This window comes from Mchenga conophoros, linkage group LG6 (assembly GCF_057382185.1).
Source record: "Mchenga conophoros isolate Kocher_MC1m ecotype Shallow Benthic linkage group LG6, M_conophoros_male_GT1.1, whole genome shotgun sequence".
Classification (NCBI taxonomy): domain Eukaryota; kingdom Metazoa; phylum Chordata; class Actinopteri; order Cichliformes; family Cichlidae; genus Mchenga; species Mchenga conophoros.
The window spans coordinates 18921938-18941335 of NC_140531.1; the positions used below are offsets into that span (position 1 = coordinate 18921938).

At 42.2% G+C, this 19398-nt stretch overlaps 2 protein-coding genes across 9 annotated transcripts in view; one reads left to right on the forward strand and one right to left on the reverse strand.

Annotated features, from left to right (window-relative positions):
* fam13a (family with sequence similarity 13 member A) overlaps positions 1–4018 on the forward strand; it is a 49529-nt gene extending 45511 nt beyond the window's left edge. For 3 of the 5 annotated variants that reach the window (XM_085276610.1, XM_085276611.1, XM_085276613.1), the window contains 6 exons: positions 124–207; positions 512–607; positions 1235–1318; positions 1959–2155; positions 2693–2794; positions 2908–4018. In XM_085276610.1, the coding sequence (XP_085132736.1) occupies positions 124–207; positions 512–607; positions 1235–1318; positions 1959–2155; positions 2693–2794; positions 2908–3031 (687 nt within the window). In that variant the 3' untranslated portion in view covers positions 3032–4018. The remainder of the gene's footprint in view (positions 1–123; positions 208–511; positions 608–1234; positions 1319–1958; positions 2156–2692; positions 2795–2907) is intronic. The other 2 variants (XM_085276614.1, XM_085276615.1) reach the window with 1 other exon arrangement.
* A 3646-nt stretch (positions 4019–7664) lies between these two features.
* herc3 (HECT and RLD domain containing E3 ubiquitin protein ligase 3) overlaps positions 7665–19398 on the reverse strand; it is a 38919-nt gene continuing 27185 nt past the window's right edge. For all 4 annotated transcript variants that reach the window (XM_085276617.1, XM_085276618.1, XM_085276616.1 and 1 more), the window contains 5 exons: positions 18936–19002; positions 17547–17629; positions 11047–11230; positions 9244–9346; positions 7665–8341 (listed from right to left, as the gene is read on the reverse strand). In XM_085276617.1, coding sequence (XP_085132743.1) covers positions 8133–8341; positions 9244–9346; positions 11047–11230; positions 17547–17629; positions 18936–19002 — 646 coding nt within the window. In that variant the 3' untranslated portion in view covers positions 7665–8132. The remainder of the gene's footprint in view (positions 8342–9243; positions 9347–11046; positions 11231–17546; positions 17630–18935; positions 19003–19398) is intronic.

Consider the following 19398-nt stretch of genomic DNA (forward strand, 5'->3'; position numbering starts at 1 on the left):
GCAGACTGCACACTCTGAATTTATTATCACACAGAGACAAATAAGTTTTGCTGCGAGCAACACGGACTGAACTCTTGTCACTTTTAAAAGGCGAGTGACTCACTTCCTGTCTCCTGCTAACAGGATATGACACGGGAGCAGATCGCCGCAGAGAAAGTCGCCCTGCAGAAAGCTCTTCTCTACTACGAGAGTATCCACGGCCGACCGGTAAGCCTCCCTCCATGTGTTTGTTTTATTTTAGACATTTTAAATGCAAAAATTTGCCCAGTTTTGCAAATAAAGCTGAACCCATATCAGTTTGTCTGGACCAAATCCAGATGCCGTAATTTTTATTCCTGTCAGTACAGTTACATATCACGCCCTGCAGAGATCTTATAGTGAAGAAAAATGGTTTTGCTGTAATTTTGTTTTATGTTAGCAAAGTAGCTAGTTAGCGTGCAGGTAGAGAGGATGACAGAAATTTGCTAAAACTGTGCTAACAGTGTATCTTTGTTCTCCCCACCTGGAGCAGATGACGAAGAGCGAGAGGCAAATCATGAAGCCAGTGTACGACAGATATCGCCTGGTGAAGCAGATCCTGTGTAGAGCCTCCACCATTCCTGTCATAGTAAGTATCACATCCCAGCCTCCCTTTAGCTGCCGGGTTTAAAGCCACACTCTCAAAACATACACAGACACTTAATCCCAGCTCGTGCCGGCTTTAGCACCTGCTGCTGGGAACGGACAGCAGCCATGAAGCAGCTTTCAGTGCACTCGTAAAGCAAGGTCAGAGGTTACAGGCTGAGGTCACAGGAAGTGACAGCAGAGTGTTGAAGAGGCTCAGGAAGTGCAAAACAACACAGCCAAGTTAAATAAACGGAAAATAAACACAGCAAGTTCTTAAAATGTATTTTTACATATTTATATTTCAGAAATGTAGGAAAATAAATCTGCTTATGGACTAAGTGTAAAGCTCTCAGTAAAGTTATTTACTGAACATCTTTATGATGTAAGACATGATCTGCATTATGTGCATTATATAATGCACTGCATCTAATCCGCACCACGCAGGCTGAGCCTGCTGCCATATTGTTCCTGACATGGAGACGCAGAGGAGCAGACAGAGGAGCTCAAACAAAAGCCGTTAAATGTGCTTAAACCTGACAGAAAAGTGTGAAGTACTGTAAAAGAAAGAAAAAAGGTCAGAGTTAGCGTCTCAGCGTGGTTAACTCCTCCTTCTCGACCGTCACCACAGGGCTCTCCCTCCAGCAAGCGCAGAGGTCCCCTCCTACAGCCCATTATCGAGGGTGAAACCGCACTCTTCTTCGATGATATCAAGGTGAAGAGCCATTGCTGCTGCTTAATAATCAGTGAACCGGCTCCCTCTTCCTCACCTGCTAAACTCCCACCCCTCCTCCCCCTTTATATTTACTACCATTTGCCCTCTAATGAGCCTGATTGCTGCCTGTTGATTGGGCAACTGTAGAAGTGTTGAATCAGTAGTTGCTGATCTATGAATCACTCTGTGATTGATGTAATGATGTAAGTGGATATAAAATGGGTTAAAGCTTGTTGTGATTTAAGTGCCTAAAACAAGGCTGGAATACTGGTTTATTTTTCCTAAACAGCAAATATGTGCATACAGTATATTAAAAATGTATCATTGTTATCATTATTTTTCCAGCACTGTTTGCAGGCACTCTGTGGACACCTTTTTTTTTTTTTTTTTTGTATTAATTGAACAGTTTTAGTTGAATAAAGGTGGCCTGATTAACTCCATTCATAAAAACAAATGATTCCAAATGACGACCATCGCGGTGATTTCTAACCTCTGTCCACTAACACTGCACGATCCTCACGCCCTGCAGTATTTGAGCCCAGGAGGCCGCCTGCTGCAGCAGCGCTCACCGCACGATGAGACCCTCTGCCCCCTCCCTTGCAGCCCGTTGAGACTAAAGCCTCCCTCACTCTCTTTGTAGGAGGAAGAGGACGGCTCGGAGGATGACGGAGACTCCAAGACCCAGTTCACCGTGACCGTGCGACCCGACATCGGCGTGTTCAGCTTCCTGGAGCACGCGGATGAGGAAGTGGATGGTTTCATTTCACCCGTGGACGAACTTTCCCCGTCCAAGAACACGATGGACACGAGGCTGTCCAACCTGCACTCAGCTACTATGTAAGTACTCGCAAAACGCTCGTTTTACTGTCAGTTTGTGACAGATTTGGGTCTGTTTGAGAGGATTAATCCTGATAACTCAGCAAAAATTGCAGATCTATCACTGTCTACATACACAGAAATCCAACCAGAGCACAAATTTAGAAATTCCTCTAAACAGAGTTGCCCAGTAACCTTGCCTTTTATATAGGAATATAACCAGGATACAACCATCTGACAACGAATTAAATCAAGTCCCATGTTGCAAAGAAACATTACACTCAGCGCACACCCATTCAAATTAATAGCAAAGTGTTTATCAGCCAGCGGTTGTTTACAAACTTTCGCCATTGTGTTGCAGAGCAGTTGCAGTCAGTCCAAGACAGACTTAATTTGTTTGGAGACAAGTTGCCTCCCACCTGTGTGACCTGTGTAATACAAAAAAAACAAAAACCGAGCCAAAGTTGTTGATTTTTGGGGGGTTTTTTTTGTAAATGCTGGAAGTCTGTGTATATTTTAATGTGAGACATTTAAAAAACATTTCTCCTCACCCCACAGGCAGGAACTTGTAGAGCAGCTCCAAGAGACGAGAGAGGAGAAGAAGAGGATTCGCAAGAACTTGAAAGAGTTTGAGGACCAGTTTTTTAGACAAAACGGAAGGTAAGAAAAAAAGAGTTTGTCAATGTCAAATATTTGGAACTGCATAATGAGAAACCTCGACACGAAGGTTTTTTTCTCGCAGCGTCGTAACGATTGCCGCCTTGTTCCTGCAGGAACGTTCAGAAGGAGGACCGCTCCCCACTGGCTGTGGAGTACAACGAATACAAGCACGTCAAAGCCAAACTGCGGCTGCTCGAAGTGCTCATCAGCAAAAGAGACTCCACTAAATTCATCTGAATAAAGCAAAGACTCAATAAGAGGACTGGTGCTGTGTCTCCAGTGTCACAGTCAACACATCTCACCTTGCTAGAAACAGTCATGTTTTCCTCGCTGTTGGATGCTGTTGACGCGCTCCGTCGAGCTCGAGGGTTTCCCTCCGTCAAATGCTGCGCCTGGAAAAACGTTGTCGTCACCTCACCTCGAGGAGGGGACATCACTCCGGACGAAGCAACATACGCACAAACTAAACTGAATCACACTTGTATTGCTGATAATTTATTTTGAATGTTTGTCTCATGCACAGCCGTAGAAGTCTTAAAAAAACCAAAAAGAACCCAAAACACTTGATAATTCGGTCATTAGCTATAAAATTGTCGCTGCTTTTTAAGGATCGCGTGTATTTTTCTAAAGGAGATGTTACTCGATCATGCTGACAGTACCGAAGTTTCACTTTCCACAGCATTAAATCCTCTTCTGTAAAAGTTTTATCGTTTGAAAGAAGTGGTTTCCTCTTTCACTGGGGCCCAAAGACAGCAGCTCAGAGCGCACACAGTGAGCCAAAATCTTTCATCTCCTGGAAATCACCCAGTTTCAAGATGACCACTGACACTTGCTGCGTTTTTGTACGCCTTAACCTGCTTTCCCCTCATTTACTTGATGTTAAATAAGCTATCGTCCCCTTTAAATCACTGCTGTGTTTGCTCACACCGATTAACACTGACAAGGCCAGTTCTGAGGCGAGCGCGGGCGTGGTCGACGAAGCCTCGTCCTCTGGTCCTCGCTGTAGTTTGTTTGTTTGTAAATATGGATTATCGTATATGTTTACATTTCTGTGAGCGAGTACTTTATCCCTTTTTTTTCTCTCCAATTTTCTGGATGGTAATCAGTGTGAATTTGTTTTCACTGAATGTAAACACTGGCCGGGCTTAATGAACTGAGTGTGTACATTTTAGTACATAAATTGTATTTTGTATATAATGTGAATGAAATCATATTTTTACTGAAGGTTTTTTGGGCTCTGTGTTTTTTCTTTGTGAAGTTGCGAATGTTCACTCATCCAGTCGAAGGACTTTACAGACAGATCTGAGATCAGTCGGTTTATTTATATAGCAGCAAATCACAACATCAGCTGCCTCAAGGCGCTTTATACAGGAAGGTAAGGACCTCCCTAGAGCACTGTGCGATGGCGGGAAGGAAAGTAATAAAAGGAAATAAAACAGGGATTAAAAGCGTGTATAAAAAAAACTACAGCACCAAATTAAATAAAATTGTTTAAATATGAATGTACATATAAAAGATTATATGTGGTATAATAAAATTTGTCTTTCACCCATCAAGGTCTTCAGTTTAACTTAATGATTTATTGGTTTAAAATTGACAAAAAGCTTTATACCATGTAAGGATTTAAAATGTCATGTGACCTTTGACCTCTCCTTCAAGGTCAGTCAGTTGATCTCAAATGTTGATCTCAAACATCTCGGCTGATGAAGCATGTTCACTGAACGTTTGGAAGAATGGGAGTGAACTGCTTTCAAAAACTTTTTTTTTTTTTTTTCTTGTAACACCTAAAATCTCACCTCTGACATATGCCCCTCATAAAATATCAATTAAAAATAAACTATACTGAAACAAGAACCCTAACCTTAACAGCAGGTGCTCAGATAAACACTAAAAAACAACTCTATGAATCAGAGGCATCACATCTGGTCCATCTGGTCATAGGTTCATGAATTCAAGCAATTTAATGAGGAAGCTCAAATGCAATCACAGGCCACACAGAAGTCTTGCTTTTATACCGTATTTTATTGAAAACCTTGGCTGGAACAGAGAGCTTTGAGTAAATTTCAGTCAAATAATGATTAAAAAAAAAACAAAAACAAAAAAAAAAACGTATTCTCTAGCACATTTAAAGGTGCAAAAAAGTCAAGGGCTTCACAAACCTTTGCATAGGACTAAACTCTGCAGGAGCCTTAATCAGACAAATATTGATTGAATATGCGTGTGTGTGTGTGTGTGTGTGTGTGTGTGTGTGTGTGTGTGTGTGTGTACACATGCAGTATAGAACTAAGCAATAAGATGAACTGCCAGCATTTGAGACCTTTATATGTTTGGCCCAGAGCTGTGAGTACAGAAGTGGGCTGCTTCAGGTTGTTATTGCTGAGAGGACGTGTTAGTCAGAACACATCGAGTCATTTTACTGCCCAAAGTCACATTAACACCACTGTCGTGTATGAAATGTATATAAAATATATATTATATATATGCGAGACGATTCCACGCACGTCACGCTAATACACAACCTAATTAAATGTTATCTTGTACTGCGAGGTGTCACTGCAGGAATATTTATACATCATCAGGGCAACTTTTGGAATAATATGATGGGTACAGTTTATCATCAAATGGCTATTATATGCAGACTTTTTACTAAGTCATCTGCCCACACTCTTAAAATATTCATCTCCACTTGGAGACCAGACAAATAACAATTATTAACTCTAATGTTTGTATATTTAGGTTTATGTGACATTTTGGGACATGTTTTTATTTGCTTCTTAGCAGATCGGTTCAAATGTCATTACAGAGGAATCGGTTTGCTTGGCCTAGCAAAAACACGGCTAGTTTGGCTCCGTCACACGGTGAATAAATCCAACTGAGAGCCGCTCTGATGATTAAAAATGACCAAAGTTTGTTTAACCCTCTGAGGTCTAAGTCATCATTTTATAGAAGCCATGAGAGTGTTTGTTAGGGGGGGAAAAGAAGCGTGAATAAGGCTGGGAGAAAAGTTTCATAAACACAAAAATGACAGTTTTTGTCATCCACACTTACAGGGGATTTATATTTGTAAATCTGCAACCCTGCAGCCTACACCGTAACTACACACCACATGGACACAGTCTGCGATGGCTGTGATTGGACAGTTTGGGATTGTCGTGTCCTCCTGAATATTTAAATCTACTGTGTCTACTGAAAGAGACTATATGGAATTGAAGAGAGAAACAGGACGAACTCCTGGTTTGTTGAGATACCGCTGCGTTGGCCAAGAAGGACTTTGACTGTATTCAGATACTCGTCTGTGTCAGGGACCACACTATCAGAATGCGTATCTAAAAATCTGTTTCAAAATACTTCACGAAAGCGATTAAAATTAGCACTAATCAAGGAGACTGTTCTGCATCCACGCCACGGCAAACATGGAGTGTGTATCGCTGGAAACCAGAGTGGTTAAACAAGAGGTGCTCTCTTTTTCTGGGTCTTTCACCTGTTGCTCGCACAGACTGTAGTAAAATATGGATTCTTTAGAATGGCCATTAGGGGGCGACTCTCGTGGAGAACACGCCCTGGGCTCCATGTATCTGTAACCTCAGTAGACATTTTTCTGAAGAGTTTATGGGCTCAGTCGTTAGTTTTAGCTCACACTGAATGAAACAGGAAGTTCATTTTGTAAATGATTTTATAGTCACAAAGGAGGATTAGCCAAGATAAGCTGACTGTCCCTCGGTTTCCTCGCTCATCACGTCCAGTTTCAGGCAAAAATGATTAGCTAGGGTCTTCACTGTCCATGGGTGGTGTTATCTTGACTAGCTCCACCTTTCATACTGTGGTTATGTTGTTGCTAGGCACTGTCATCGAGGGCAAAGGTATGATGGCAAGGTCACATTTTAGATATTATAAGCAAACCTGGAAGCACTAAAAAAAAAACAACAACAAAAACTGCAATTCCTGTAGTGGCCACTGGAGGCTGAGGCTAAGTTAATCCCCACTGACTGCCATGGTAAGACACCCAACTTAATACAATTACAAAGTGTATTTAAAGCCTGGTATCTACAGTTCCTCATTCATAAAAACCACATAGGGGCACAGACTTGTTCTATAACTCATCACGGCTAATGCCAAACTCAACATCTTAGCGTATTAGTCCAAATACAGTCATCTCATGGGGTCTTGTTTGATTGCGACCTCGCAGATGATGCGGCCCCTTTCAGCTAGAAAATCTAACTAAACAGCCAGTAAGCGCGACATCCACATGCTTGTAACAACAGGAAGTGCGATCTTTTTGTGTCCATCTGAAGGAGCCAAACATGTATTTGCTACCACTTCCAGTCTGAGCGATGCTAACTGATGCTTCATATTCAGCTGACATGCTTTTCTTGCAAGAAAGCGAATAATCACATTTCCAAAAACGTCACTGCTAAATGACAATCTGGTCTTTGTTTTCACTCTGTAACATGCACACACATCCACAAAAAATAAAAATAAAAATAAATAAATAAAGTTTTGTTTCCGTACAGAAGGTTTTGCTGTAGAAAGGCAACACTGTTGAATGCAGGTTCAAGAACAAAGTCAGCTGCTCTGTGAGCCACAGCTAAAACAGAACGAGGGATTGCAAACGATGTTCAGCATGCTTCGCTCCCTGCCTGACTCGCTTGTCCTCTTTCAGAATCAGGCATAGAGGACATGCTGGTGGCAGATTTAAAAGGATCAGCGGGACTAACACTCCTCCCAACCTCACAGTGAAGATTATATTCAAAGTGCTATTTACATACACGTATATATGTATGTGTGTGTGTATGTGTGTGTGTGTGTGTGTTAATTTTGTCAAAAAATAACCACTCTATTTAATAAATTAAAAGTAACAAAAAGCAATATATTGTCTCAAGGTAATAACATGATTCTTTAATGATTAAAAATAGAATTTAAGGAATATAAAATACACAGCTTTGCAAACAAAACAAAGCAAAAAGAAATTAAGAGTTTCTCAACCTTCTCTGGTCCTGGTTTTTAGGTCCCGAAGTTTTCATAATCCAGGGTCGTTCTGCACATTTTAGTCCATTTAGTGCTTTTTTGGTTAATTTCCATGTTGGCTGTTATCTATCAGTCATTTGATTCTCCTCTAAATGGTCCTGGAAGGCTGAGGAACTTTGCCCAAAGCAAAAAAGCAATAACACTCTGCATTTACATACATAGACCTTTAAGATTCAAGATGCTTAACGATCTTGTTAGACCATATATAAACAGAGTGACCCTCCCGTGTCCAACAATTGCCCACTCACACTCTTGACACTCACGTGGGGGTGTATTGCTGTTAAAGTGCGTTAAGTCTCCCCTGGGACTCCCCTCAGACCAGGCTGAAGCCCTCGTACTGCTCCACGGCTTGAGTGAGGCGGCGGCGCAGGATCTCTTTGGTCTGGTAGCGGGGCATGTCCAGCAGGTTGTAGCATGTGTGGGCCACGGGCAGGTAGTGCTCCTCTGCTGTGGTAGACTGGATGATGATGCGCAGGCTCTCCATGCCGTGGATGGGAATGCGGTCACTACCGGTCAGGAACACTGCAGGCAGAAAGGGGACATACAGAACAGAGGTAAAACAAAATTAGGGAAGCTCTCTGAAACATGTTTGTGCTCTTGTGCAGACACAAGCTTGATGTTTCTGGATGTTATTAATAAATCTGGTCTTTGCCTGTCTAGACAATTTTTGACTCGCAGAGAATATTGCTCCGATTTTCATATTTTGGCTAAAAGTCATTCTTGGTTGCAATGAAAGCAACATGCATGTTTTTTTACACTGCAAAGAAATGCTTGTTTAACAGAGAAACCTGCCCACAGAACTCTTTGGGCTTTAAATACACTTTAAATAAATGTGTAAAATTACAGAACAGAAAAAAAGAAAGAAAAAGAAAAAAATTGCATTATTCTCATTATTAAGATTGAAAAACCTGAAATTCTGCATTCAGAGACTCATTAAAAGTGGCTGCAGCGAACGACCCATAAGTTCAAATGTTAGGTTTGTGGTTAGCTGGCCTGAATGGACCCTTCAGAGTGCCAGTTCTGCCCCCTGGGCCAAATGTTTGACACCTCTGATCTAGGAGCAAGAATCACAGGGTGATTTTAACAGGACATCGTCATGCCACACTTCCCACAACAGCAGCGGTATCACTATGCTCGACATTATTTAATCATATCATTTACTATTACTAAAGAATTCAGCATAATTGAGGTCTTGTAAAGTAAACAGTTGAATCTGAATGAAACACTTTATTCAAAACTCCTGAAATGTGTGATTATTTTCATTAACACTGAAAAGTTCTCGCTTTCGTTAAAGCAGCACGAAGCAGCTCTGCTGTCTTCACGATCTGCTCTCATGACCTGCAAATTATTACACTGCAAAGCGACTGCGGGTAAGAGAATTAAACTGCCACGCAGATCATTTAAGGAGGCAATTAAAGGCTTACACAAGAACTGCTTCTTCTTTTCCAGAGGGAACTCGTGGAAAACCTCCCAGAACAATCTGACTGTTGGATGAGTGGCGGTGTACTCCCCCTTATAAACGGCGTTCTGTAGAAAGAGAGGAGAGATTTGGAGATTAAAAGCCTGTTTTACCATCAGTAAACAATTTGATTTGTGGAAAACATGTTAGTTCCTTATCAGTCAGGAAATAAAGTCCTCAGAGACGTGCAACAATCTGGGTGATTTTTGCAACTACTGGCCTAAAAAACAAAACAAATCAGTTTCCCAGTTTTTTGACATCTGACAAAACAATCTGCTGTGCAGATGTTGTAATCTGCACAAAAAGGACCTCTGGACACAGGAGATAAAGTCACGGGTAAAATATGTGAAGAACTGTTTTGGCTCATACCGTTTATGATCACATCCAGAGCTGCAAAGTAAGCCAAATGTCACAACAACCCACAAGAGCGGAGTTTCTAAATCATTTATTCGCCTCCATATTAAATGATCCAGAGGTGTGCCTTTTCAACATCTGGCAGGAATAACACGAAACACACGAGAACGAGCCTTTCAGAAAAGATCAGATTTATCTACAGTTTTCTTCACCATCCAATCTAAATTTTAACTTACCTAATATGATGATTTGTGAATATATATTTAGAATATTTCTGACAACATAATACACGTTTTAGTATTTTGCAACTAAAGGTACAAGATTGGTAAACCACAAACAGCTGAAACATTAAAAAGTAAACTAAATCTATAAATTATTTATTATCATTACACATGTGCAATGAATTTTGATGCAGTCTTATCAGTGCAAACATTTGAAAATAATATGTATATAAAGTAAATATATGTACACAAGTAAAAACCCATCATCCCAAACAATCCTTCACACTTTATGGGCATTCATTGCAGTTGATTCTCTTAAAAACTGCACATTACTACAAGTGTATTTATGAGTTTTGGATAAAAAAAAATTCTTTGGTTCATGTTTTTAATGTCCTGAAACATCTGCCCTTGCGCTGACATTCAAACAGAAAGTGGTGCAGGGGGGATGGATGTTTCAGGACACTCTCAAATGACCGTATGACACTGGAATAGCACACTACAGAAATATCTCCTGAAGTTTGATTTCTAACTTGCTAATACTGCGTCAAACTCAATTTTTTTTGTCGCTTTAGCACTGCAGAATTTATACTTATTGTTCCATTTTTTCTTTTGCATCCAGTAAAAAGACAATCGCAACAACCAAACGTGGTTCGCCGGTATCTGTGTCTTACACCAGTGAAAGAGCCTTTTCTTTCCTGCTTCTTACTAAAGACGTAAACACCTATAATTAATCTTTCAGGTACAATGTAGCACCGCCTGAGGTGATGGTTTGAGGTAATGTTTGAGGGTGTTTCGCACTACCGTTCTAATCTACGATGCTAAAGCTAAACATCTATCATTCACTGAGGCTGGTATGTAGAGCCGCAGGCATGGCTGCAGTGGTTATTCTGAGCGAGGCAGTTCCCTGGTTATATAAACACAAAGCTAAAAACTACATCATTCTTTCCTGTGGTCGATGACAAGGATTTTAGGGTTTGTTTTTTTTTTAAATGCAGCATCTGAACAAATCTTTCACATATAAACTATTGGTCTGCAAACACTTGTGCTGCAGGGGATTCAAGATTTTAATCCAACAATGACAACAACAAAAAAAGAAAAACACACACAGTGAGGAGAGGCTTTGCTGACCCTGAGCTGGAAAGTTGATCAGAGCAGTCGGAGTACATGTGCAGATGATTAAACCACACACTGACCTTCTCCATCTCCTCCCAGTTGTAGTTATTATTGCCGACCACCATGGCCATCAGCTCGGAGGGCTGGAACAGAGACAGGATCTCACCACCACACACCTTCAGGAAACCAGCGGAGAAGGCAGAGTACTGCTCCCCCACCGAGTCTGAGAACACGTAGCGCAGGTAGGCCTCCACAAACTCCTTCCTGAAACACACACACACACACACACACACACACACACAAATAGGTTCAGTAAATTTATTTATTCAGATGTCAAAGTGGGACTATAAACACTCTCTTCCTCTCTCATTGTGTCTGAATCCGAGTGTGTTCACATTGTCTGAGCCGTCTGTTCAAAGCTTTTTTTTGGTTTGTTTCTTGAAACCTGCTTGGAACTCATCAACGTCCTCTTCATCCAGCCCGCTCTAATTTTGTTTACACCTCTGTGAGGTCTTAGCGCAGAAGTTGCTTAGGTAGATTAAACCTCTAATCTCTTCATCTGTGCTGGAGCCACCTGTGAGTGCGTCAATATATGTGTAAATACTAAAACAGATTTGTTTTCACTGTGCCAAGCTAAACTACAGACTTATATTTAAACAGAGTTCCTAACATTAATCTATTTTAAGACCTCTGAAATGAATGCTTAAAAGTAAAATTACTGTACTGAAGGAGAGGAATGTGCAGCTTCAACATTATTTTTAAATTTGGGAAACCAATGGAAAGCTTTAGTTTGGGCTGAGCAACTACTGCACTAAAGTCAGTGACAGAGATCCATGCATTTATCAAACATGTCAAAGACAAAAGGGAGAAGAAAGCAGAACATATTTGTCACTTTCCATCACTAGTCAAAGTCAGACTTCAGTCTGATTGAGATGCTTTGTCGTGTCCTTTGAACAGGCCGTTCAGAAACCCTCCAGTGTGGCTGAATTAAAACAGTTCTGCAAAGAGGAGTGGGACAAAATCCCTCCACAGTGATGTGAAACACTCACTGCCAGTAATTACAAACACTTGATTGCACAAGCATTAATAACTATTAACTGGTAACACAACTAGTTATTGGTTTTAGGGAGCAATTAGGTTTTAAGAACTTTTCTTTCCCCGTAATAAATACATTTTATATTCACTCAGGCTATCTCTGTCTAAGACATGTACTCAGCTACAACAACAGGAAACCCCAAGCCAACCACACACAGTGCATAACAGCATCTTAATAGATTCAAAATAACAGGTTAAAAATCCCAAAGTGAATCAGATGTCGGGGATTCAGAAGAAACCAGTTACTTTAACTCAAATGTTCAGGAACGCGCAATCCTCGAGCAATCACTCCAAGAAAGAAGAAAAAGAGAGAAACCAGATTTTTAAAACCTTTTCCCTGATCACACACACAGAAAGTAATGATGTCGTTTCATTTAGAAAGCGAGGACTCTGTGTAGCAGCTGCTGCCACAAACCCCCGTTCAAACAGGGAAGGTACCAACAGAAGGACCAACATGCTCCAACAGTTGGTCAGAAGGTTCCTTTGTAAGTGCGCATGCGCCATTAGCGTACTGCCTGCTGTAACCCTAATTTCCCTCGGGATTAATAAAGTATTCTGATTCTGATTGATTCTGATTCTCCTGAAATTTGAGAGAAATACACAAGCAGGTCTTCTCATATAGGAAACCAGCGCACAGACACGCACACAACTGCTTCACGTCAACAAGCTAATAAATACAGGCTTCAGACCAATGCTACAGTCTTCCCAGCCAAGCAAGTCACACCCACAGGGGTCACAAAGCCCTGCAAACACCAAACTTGTCTTACACAACACAAAACGAAACAAAAACAAAGGCAGGATTCATCAGTCTGATAAAGTAACCTTCAGTATCAAAATAAAACGTGCGGTATGAGATGCTGCTTTAACACCACAATCTAATATTCCTCTTGTTCTAGTTCCATATCTGAGTGTCAAAGGGATTTTGGAGAAACAATTTGTGTTACTGCTGCTCTCGCCATCTGTTCAGCACCAGCAGCCAGACATGTTGACACCGCCCGCCCCCAAACGCTCTCTCTCTGAGGACTCCTTCACATAACGCTGTAATCAGTGCCACTGGCACAAGGACAGCAGCTAGAAATGAGGCGCAATAGCACGGTGTGAGTGAATCTAAAAAACTGTGTCTGTGTGTGCAGCACAGATCGTGGCCTTCAGCTCCAACAATGGGACACAAGCTGCTGGCTCCATGAGCGCATTATAATCTCTGTGCGGGGAAAAAAAAAATTAAATCTCACAGTCTTTGCTTCTTCCTTCAGAGAGGACAGAGCGTGTAGCACTGAAAAAATGGAAACGTTCATGAAATTAAATCTAATCTGGTAAACGGGCTGGTTCTTATATAGAGCTTTTCTACTCTGAGAACTCAAAGAGCTTTTTATAAAGCTTCACTCATTCACACCAGCACTTTTTTCTATGCTTTTCCTATCCAGGTCAGGGCTCGCAAAATCGCTAGCCCGACGTCCCGGGGCTAGCGATTTTTCCAGTCGGGCTACCAAAATCTATCTCAGCCCTGCCCGTCGGGCTATCATAGGAAGGAAAAAATATATGTCAATGCTTTTGCATTCTTTCGGAAATGTAGCTGGGTAATTATGTCATTGGCATCGGTGAGCCACTGTCAATATGTGACATATTGAAATCGCGTTTGAATTTGCGCTTGTTTTTTGCTTTCACTTTGCAAATGTCCAGGTGCCTTCTTTTGGCGCACCAAGTCACTCGGGTCAGAACATGGGGTGCCACCATCATCCCACTTCTGACACCAATGTGGCGAGCTCAGACAACGAGGAGACGGAGGTGTCGTTTGGTCTTGCTTCCCGTGAGCTAGCCAGGGAGCACAGCCGTTTATTGACATCTGCAGAAGAACACTGCCGCTAGCTAACTGCTCAGCGCGGCAACCGCACAGCAACAACAACAACAACAACACACAGGGCGCCCTCTGACCCCGGAAGGACACACCGTCGCAGCGAGAGGGCGTCACCCGTCACTATGGCAACATAAACAAAACATAACTGTACAAACAGAACCCCGAACAGCCCTGGCCCGCTACAATATGCTGCTGAGAATATAGCCCAGAAGAAGCGTATAGTATAGCTTTTCTTTTGGAAAGAGCCATTTCTCTGTAATAAACTCTCTTTTCCAAAGATGAGTGTTTCCTCAATCAGATACAGGTGTTACCGCGCCAGATCCGCGGCCCCGAACCGTAGTAAGGAAACCTCTGGCAGTTACTTGAAGGTTCCGTAACTGACTCGTAGCCGGCAACAGCTTACTATACAGGTCAACTCCGCTAGCAAAAAGATAGAAGGAGGCATAGGAAACTGCTTCACCGAACTTTATTTCTTCTCTAAGGCACGAACACCGCGTACAGTGGCTGAAACAGTTTACTCACAGCGAGCATCGCCGACACAACTCTGGCTGTCGAGGGAGTTATTATATTCCTTTTATTTATTTTCTTTTCGTCTCTTCTGTAGCTAACCGTTACTTTTTCCCCTTCTCCGCTCTCTCTCTTCACACATACACCAGGCAGTCCCGCTACACACATCCCGAATACATTTCCCATCAGGCTTCATCCTTAAAGGGCCATACCTGTAACACAGGGCTCGCAAAATCGCTAGCCCGACGTCCCGGGGCTAGCGATTTTTCCAGTCGGGCTACCAAAATCTATCTCAGCCCTGCCCGTCGGGCTATCATAGGAAGGAAAAAATATATGTCAATGCTTTTGCATTCTTTCGGAAATGTAGCTGGGTAATTATGTCATTGGCATCGGTGAGCCACTGTCAATATGTGACATATTGAAATCGCGTTTGAATTTGCGCTTGTTTTTTGCTTTCACTTTGCAAATGTCCAGGTGCCTTCTTTTGGCGCACCAAGTCACTCGGGTCAGAACATGGGGTGCCACCATCATCCCACTTCTGACACCAATGTGGCGAGCTCAGACAACGAGGAGACGGAGGTGTCGTTTGGTCTTGCTTCCCGTGAGCTAGCCAGGGAGCACAGCCGTTTATTGACATCTGCAGAAGAACACTGCCGCTAGCTAACTGCTCAGCGCGGCAACCGCACAGCAACAGCAACAACAACAACAACAACACACAGGGCGCCCTCTGACCCCGGAAGGACACACCGTCGCAGCGAGAGGGCGTCACCCGTCACTATGGCAACATAAACAAAACATAACTGTACAAACAGAACCCCGAACAGCCCTGGCCCGCTACAATATGCTGCTGAGAATATAGCCCAGAAGAAGCGTATAGTATAGCTTTTCTTTTGGAAAGAGCCATTTCTCTGTAATAAACTCTCTTTTCCAAAGATGAGTGTTTCCTCAATCAGATACAGGTGTTACCGCGCCAGATCCGCGGCCCCGAACCGTAGTAAGGAAACCTCTGGCAGTTACTTGAAGGTTCCGTAACTGACTCGTAGCCGGCAACAGCTTACTATACAGGTCAACTCCGCTAGCAAAAAGATAGAAGGAGGCATAGGAAACTGCTTCACCGAACTTTATTTCTTCTCTAAGGCACGAACACCGCGTACAGTGGCTGAAACAGTTTACTCACAGCGAGCATCGCCGACACAACTCTGGCTGTCGAGGGAGTTATTATATTCCTTTTATTTATTTTCTTTTCGTCTCTTCTGTAGCTAACCGTTACTTTTTCCCCTTCTCCGCTCTCTCTCTTCACACATACACCAGGCAGTCCCGCTACACACATCCCGAATACATTTCCCATCAGGCTTCATCCTTAAAGGGCCATACCTGTAACACAGGGCTCGCAAAATCGCTAGCCCGACGTCCCGGGGCTAGCGATTTTTCCAGTCGGGCTACCAAAATCTATCTCAGCCCTGCCCGTCGGGCTATCATAGGATGGAAAAAATATATGTCAATGCTTTTGCATTCTTTCGGAAATGTAGCTGGGTAATTATGTCATTGGCATCGGTGAGCCACTGTCAATATGTGACATATTGAAATCGCGTTTGAATTTGCGCTTGTTTTTTGCTTTCACTTTGCAAATGTCCAGGTGCCTTCTTTTGGCGCACCAAGTCACTCGGGTCAGAACATGGGGTGCCACCATCATCCCACTTCTGACACCAATGTGGCGAGCTCAGACAACGAGGAGACGGAGGTGTCGTTTGGTCTTGCTTCCCGTGAGCTAGCCAGGGAGCACAGCCGTTTATTGACATCTGCAGAAGAACACTGCCGCTAGCTAACTGCTCGGCGCGGCAACCGCACAGCAACAACAACAACAACAACACACAGGGCGCCCTCTGACCCCGGAAGGACACACCGTCGCAGCGAGAGGGCGTCACCCGTCACTATGGCAACATAAACAAAACATAACTGTACAAACAGAACCCCGAACAGCCCTGACCCGCTACAATATGCTGCTGAGAATATAGCCCAGAAGAAGCGTATAGTATAGCTTTTATTTTGGAAAGAGCCATTTCTCTGTAATAAACTCTCTTTTCCAAAGATGAGTGATTCCTCAATCAGATACGCAAACGCGCGTTGCAACTTCTTATCTGGTGCGAGTCTTTTATTTTGACAGCGAATGCGCACATGCGGACCACTTATGTGCACCCGTGTAAATAACATAATGTTCTGCCGGGTGTGTTGTTGGTTTTCTCTCGATTTCTGAGTCGACAAGCGCCTTTGTTACTGGGACCAGTCATTTTAAGAAATGCCCCCATTAGAACCCATGAGAAATGCAAGAAATGCATTATTGCTCAGTCTGCAATATCTTTCCCAGAACAAACACCAATTGCAAATAACATACTAAAAATAAACCTGAAAAATCTGTTTAGAACAGCGTACTATGTTGCAAAGAGTGAACTACCACTGGCAAAATTTAGCAGTCTTTGCAAACTTCAAAAAGCAAATGGCCTAGATCTTGGTTCCACTGTCTCTTACCCGTGACTTCAGCGGAAATTTCAAATTCAGGATCTGACACAGACTGATTCATGTCCTACACAGTTCTTACAAGTTCATAGAAATTTCTGTTCAATTAGAACCAAGTATTTGAGTTGATGATTGTAATTTTTATACAATGTTGTAATTTGTTTTTCAACAATTTTTTGATTAATGTTTTGTTTCCTTTACAATATTATACTTTAATGTATAATATTGTAAAGGAAACAAAACAGGAAACAAAACATCAATCAAAAAAATTGCTCTCTTTTTTATTCGGGCTACTTACATTTATTTCTGGCTACCAAAAACTGAAGAGTCCCTGCCCGAAGGGCTACCAGGGATTTTGAAATTTTGAGAGCCCTGCAGGTGCTTTCTATCCAGCATTGACACACATTCACATTCCCATGGATGCATGGGAGAGCAACTTGGGGTTAGTATCTTGCCCAAGTATATTTGACCGGAGCAGACGGGGATTGAACCACCAACCTTCCGATTAGTAGGTGACCTGCTCTGCCTCCTGAAATACCGACTGAAACGTGCTGAAAAGTCAGCTTAAATTTTCAGTGTGCGTTTTTTTGATTTGTCGAGTCACCAAACCTGTTGTTTTTGTCCACAGCGACGCTCTCTCCTCCGGGAATCAGCTCCTTGACTTCTGTCATCCCGTAGTTCTCCCTGGTGATCTAAGACATGAGCACAACAAACAGACTCACTGTGGAGTTTTTTTACGTTGCAAAAGTGCACAAGCCGCACAAGATAATTGCAGCTTTATTTTTTTAACATTTTAAAGTTAAAGAAGTCCTGTGATGCTCCAGTTTTGTTTTTTGGTTTTTTCCAAACACCAAAACCGTCTGTCAGCTAAACCTCACACACACACATATTTTCCTCTGCAGTCAAAGACTGTTTTAGGCCCTTCTTCTGTATCACAGATCTTTACAACCAAGGATCCCTTAACATGTGCTGTACTTCATTTTCAGTTAACCCCACATTGTAGAAGCCAGAGGATCAATTCAATTCAATTGTCTTATTTATATAGCGCCAAATCAATCGTCTCAAGGCTCTTCATATTGTAAGGTAAACACCCTAGTGCCTGTGTGGTACACAGATTAAAATGTATGTCAATCAATTACAGAGACTCCTGATCCAAACTTGTTATGTATATAAAGCACACGTGTCCACAATATCAATTTCTTCCATTCTAACCTCTCCATCACCACCATGAGGGAGACCAACGAGCCATCAAAGGACATCAGGGACAAGATTGTAGACCTGCACAAGGCTGGAATGGGCCACAAGACCATTAGCAAGAAGCGTGGAGAGAAGGTGACAATGCTGGTGTGATTATTTGGAAATGCAAGAAATATAAACTGATCACCATGAAAAGCCTGCCCTATGGGATGAGGGTGATGCATCACCCCAAAACTGGCAGACAGGACTAAGAACACCATTGGCAATATGCTACGTTGTAATGAACTGAAAATCTTTCACCACCTATGAAGTGTTCAAGATGGCACTTGTAACGGCCAGTCTTAAGTTTGCCAATGAGCAAGAGAAGGCTTGGGAGAAAATGCCGCGGTTAGACGAAACCAAAGATCAGACTCTTTAACATCAACTTGACTTGAAACACGAGATTCTTTGAGTATGAACACCATCCACATAGTCAAGCAGGGAGGTAAAGCCATTGTGCTTTGGGGCCGTTTTTCTGCTAAGGACAGGACGACTTCAACACAATGAGGGGCCACTGTGGCCATGTAATGTAAAATATAGCCTCTGTCCCTCAGCCAGAACAACGAAGATGGGTCATGGATGTGTCTTCCAGCACAACAATGACCCAAAATATACCACCAAGGCGACAAAGAACGAACAGTCGTGAGTCATTCTGTAACGTAGAACTTCAAGGAACATATTAACAATAAACAAAATAAAGAATAACACCAGCCTTTTTCACACACGTGGCATAAAAATCAACAAATAAAAAGTTACACTTACAGCAAAGTTGAGAAGAAACGTCTCCTCCACGTCACTTCCTTCATAGTCTAAAAGCTGTTGTAAACTCCTGGAGAAACAAAGAAATCAACTCATAAAAACCAACACAGAAAACTCAAACTGTCATTTGCTCAGCAGACAGAAGCAAAACAAGGAAAGTTAAAACTGTATTATGGTGTTACACACAGTGTTATAGTCACTGCTTGGAGCTGTAGTAATACAGAACTTGTCGGTAACACTCTTTGCAGCTCTTTGGTGTTATACTTGTATTTAACTCTCAACTCTATCCACGTTTGACCTTTACATTGAAAACCCAGGGATCAGCCGTGCTGCTCCAACAGCTCCGTAGATGAAACAAATCGTGAACACAGGCTCTGTCAGATTAGAGGTGAATTATTAATAATAGGAAATGACTCACAGGGAGTGTTGTGTTAGTTTTCCTGAAAAGAAAATGCTAGATGTTATA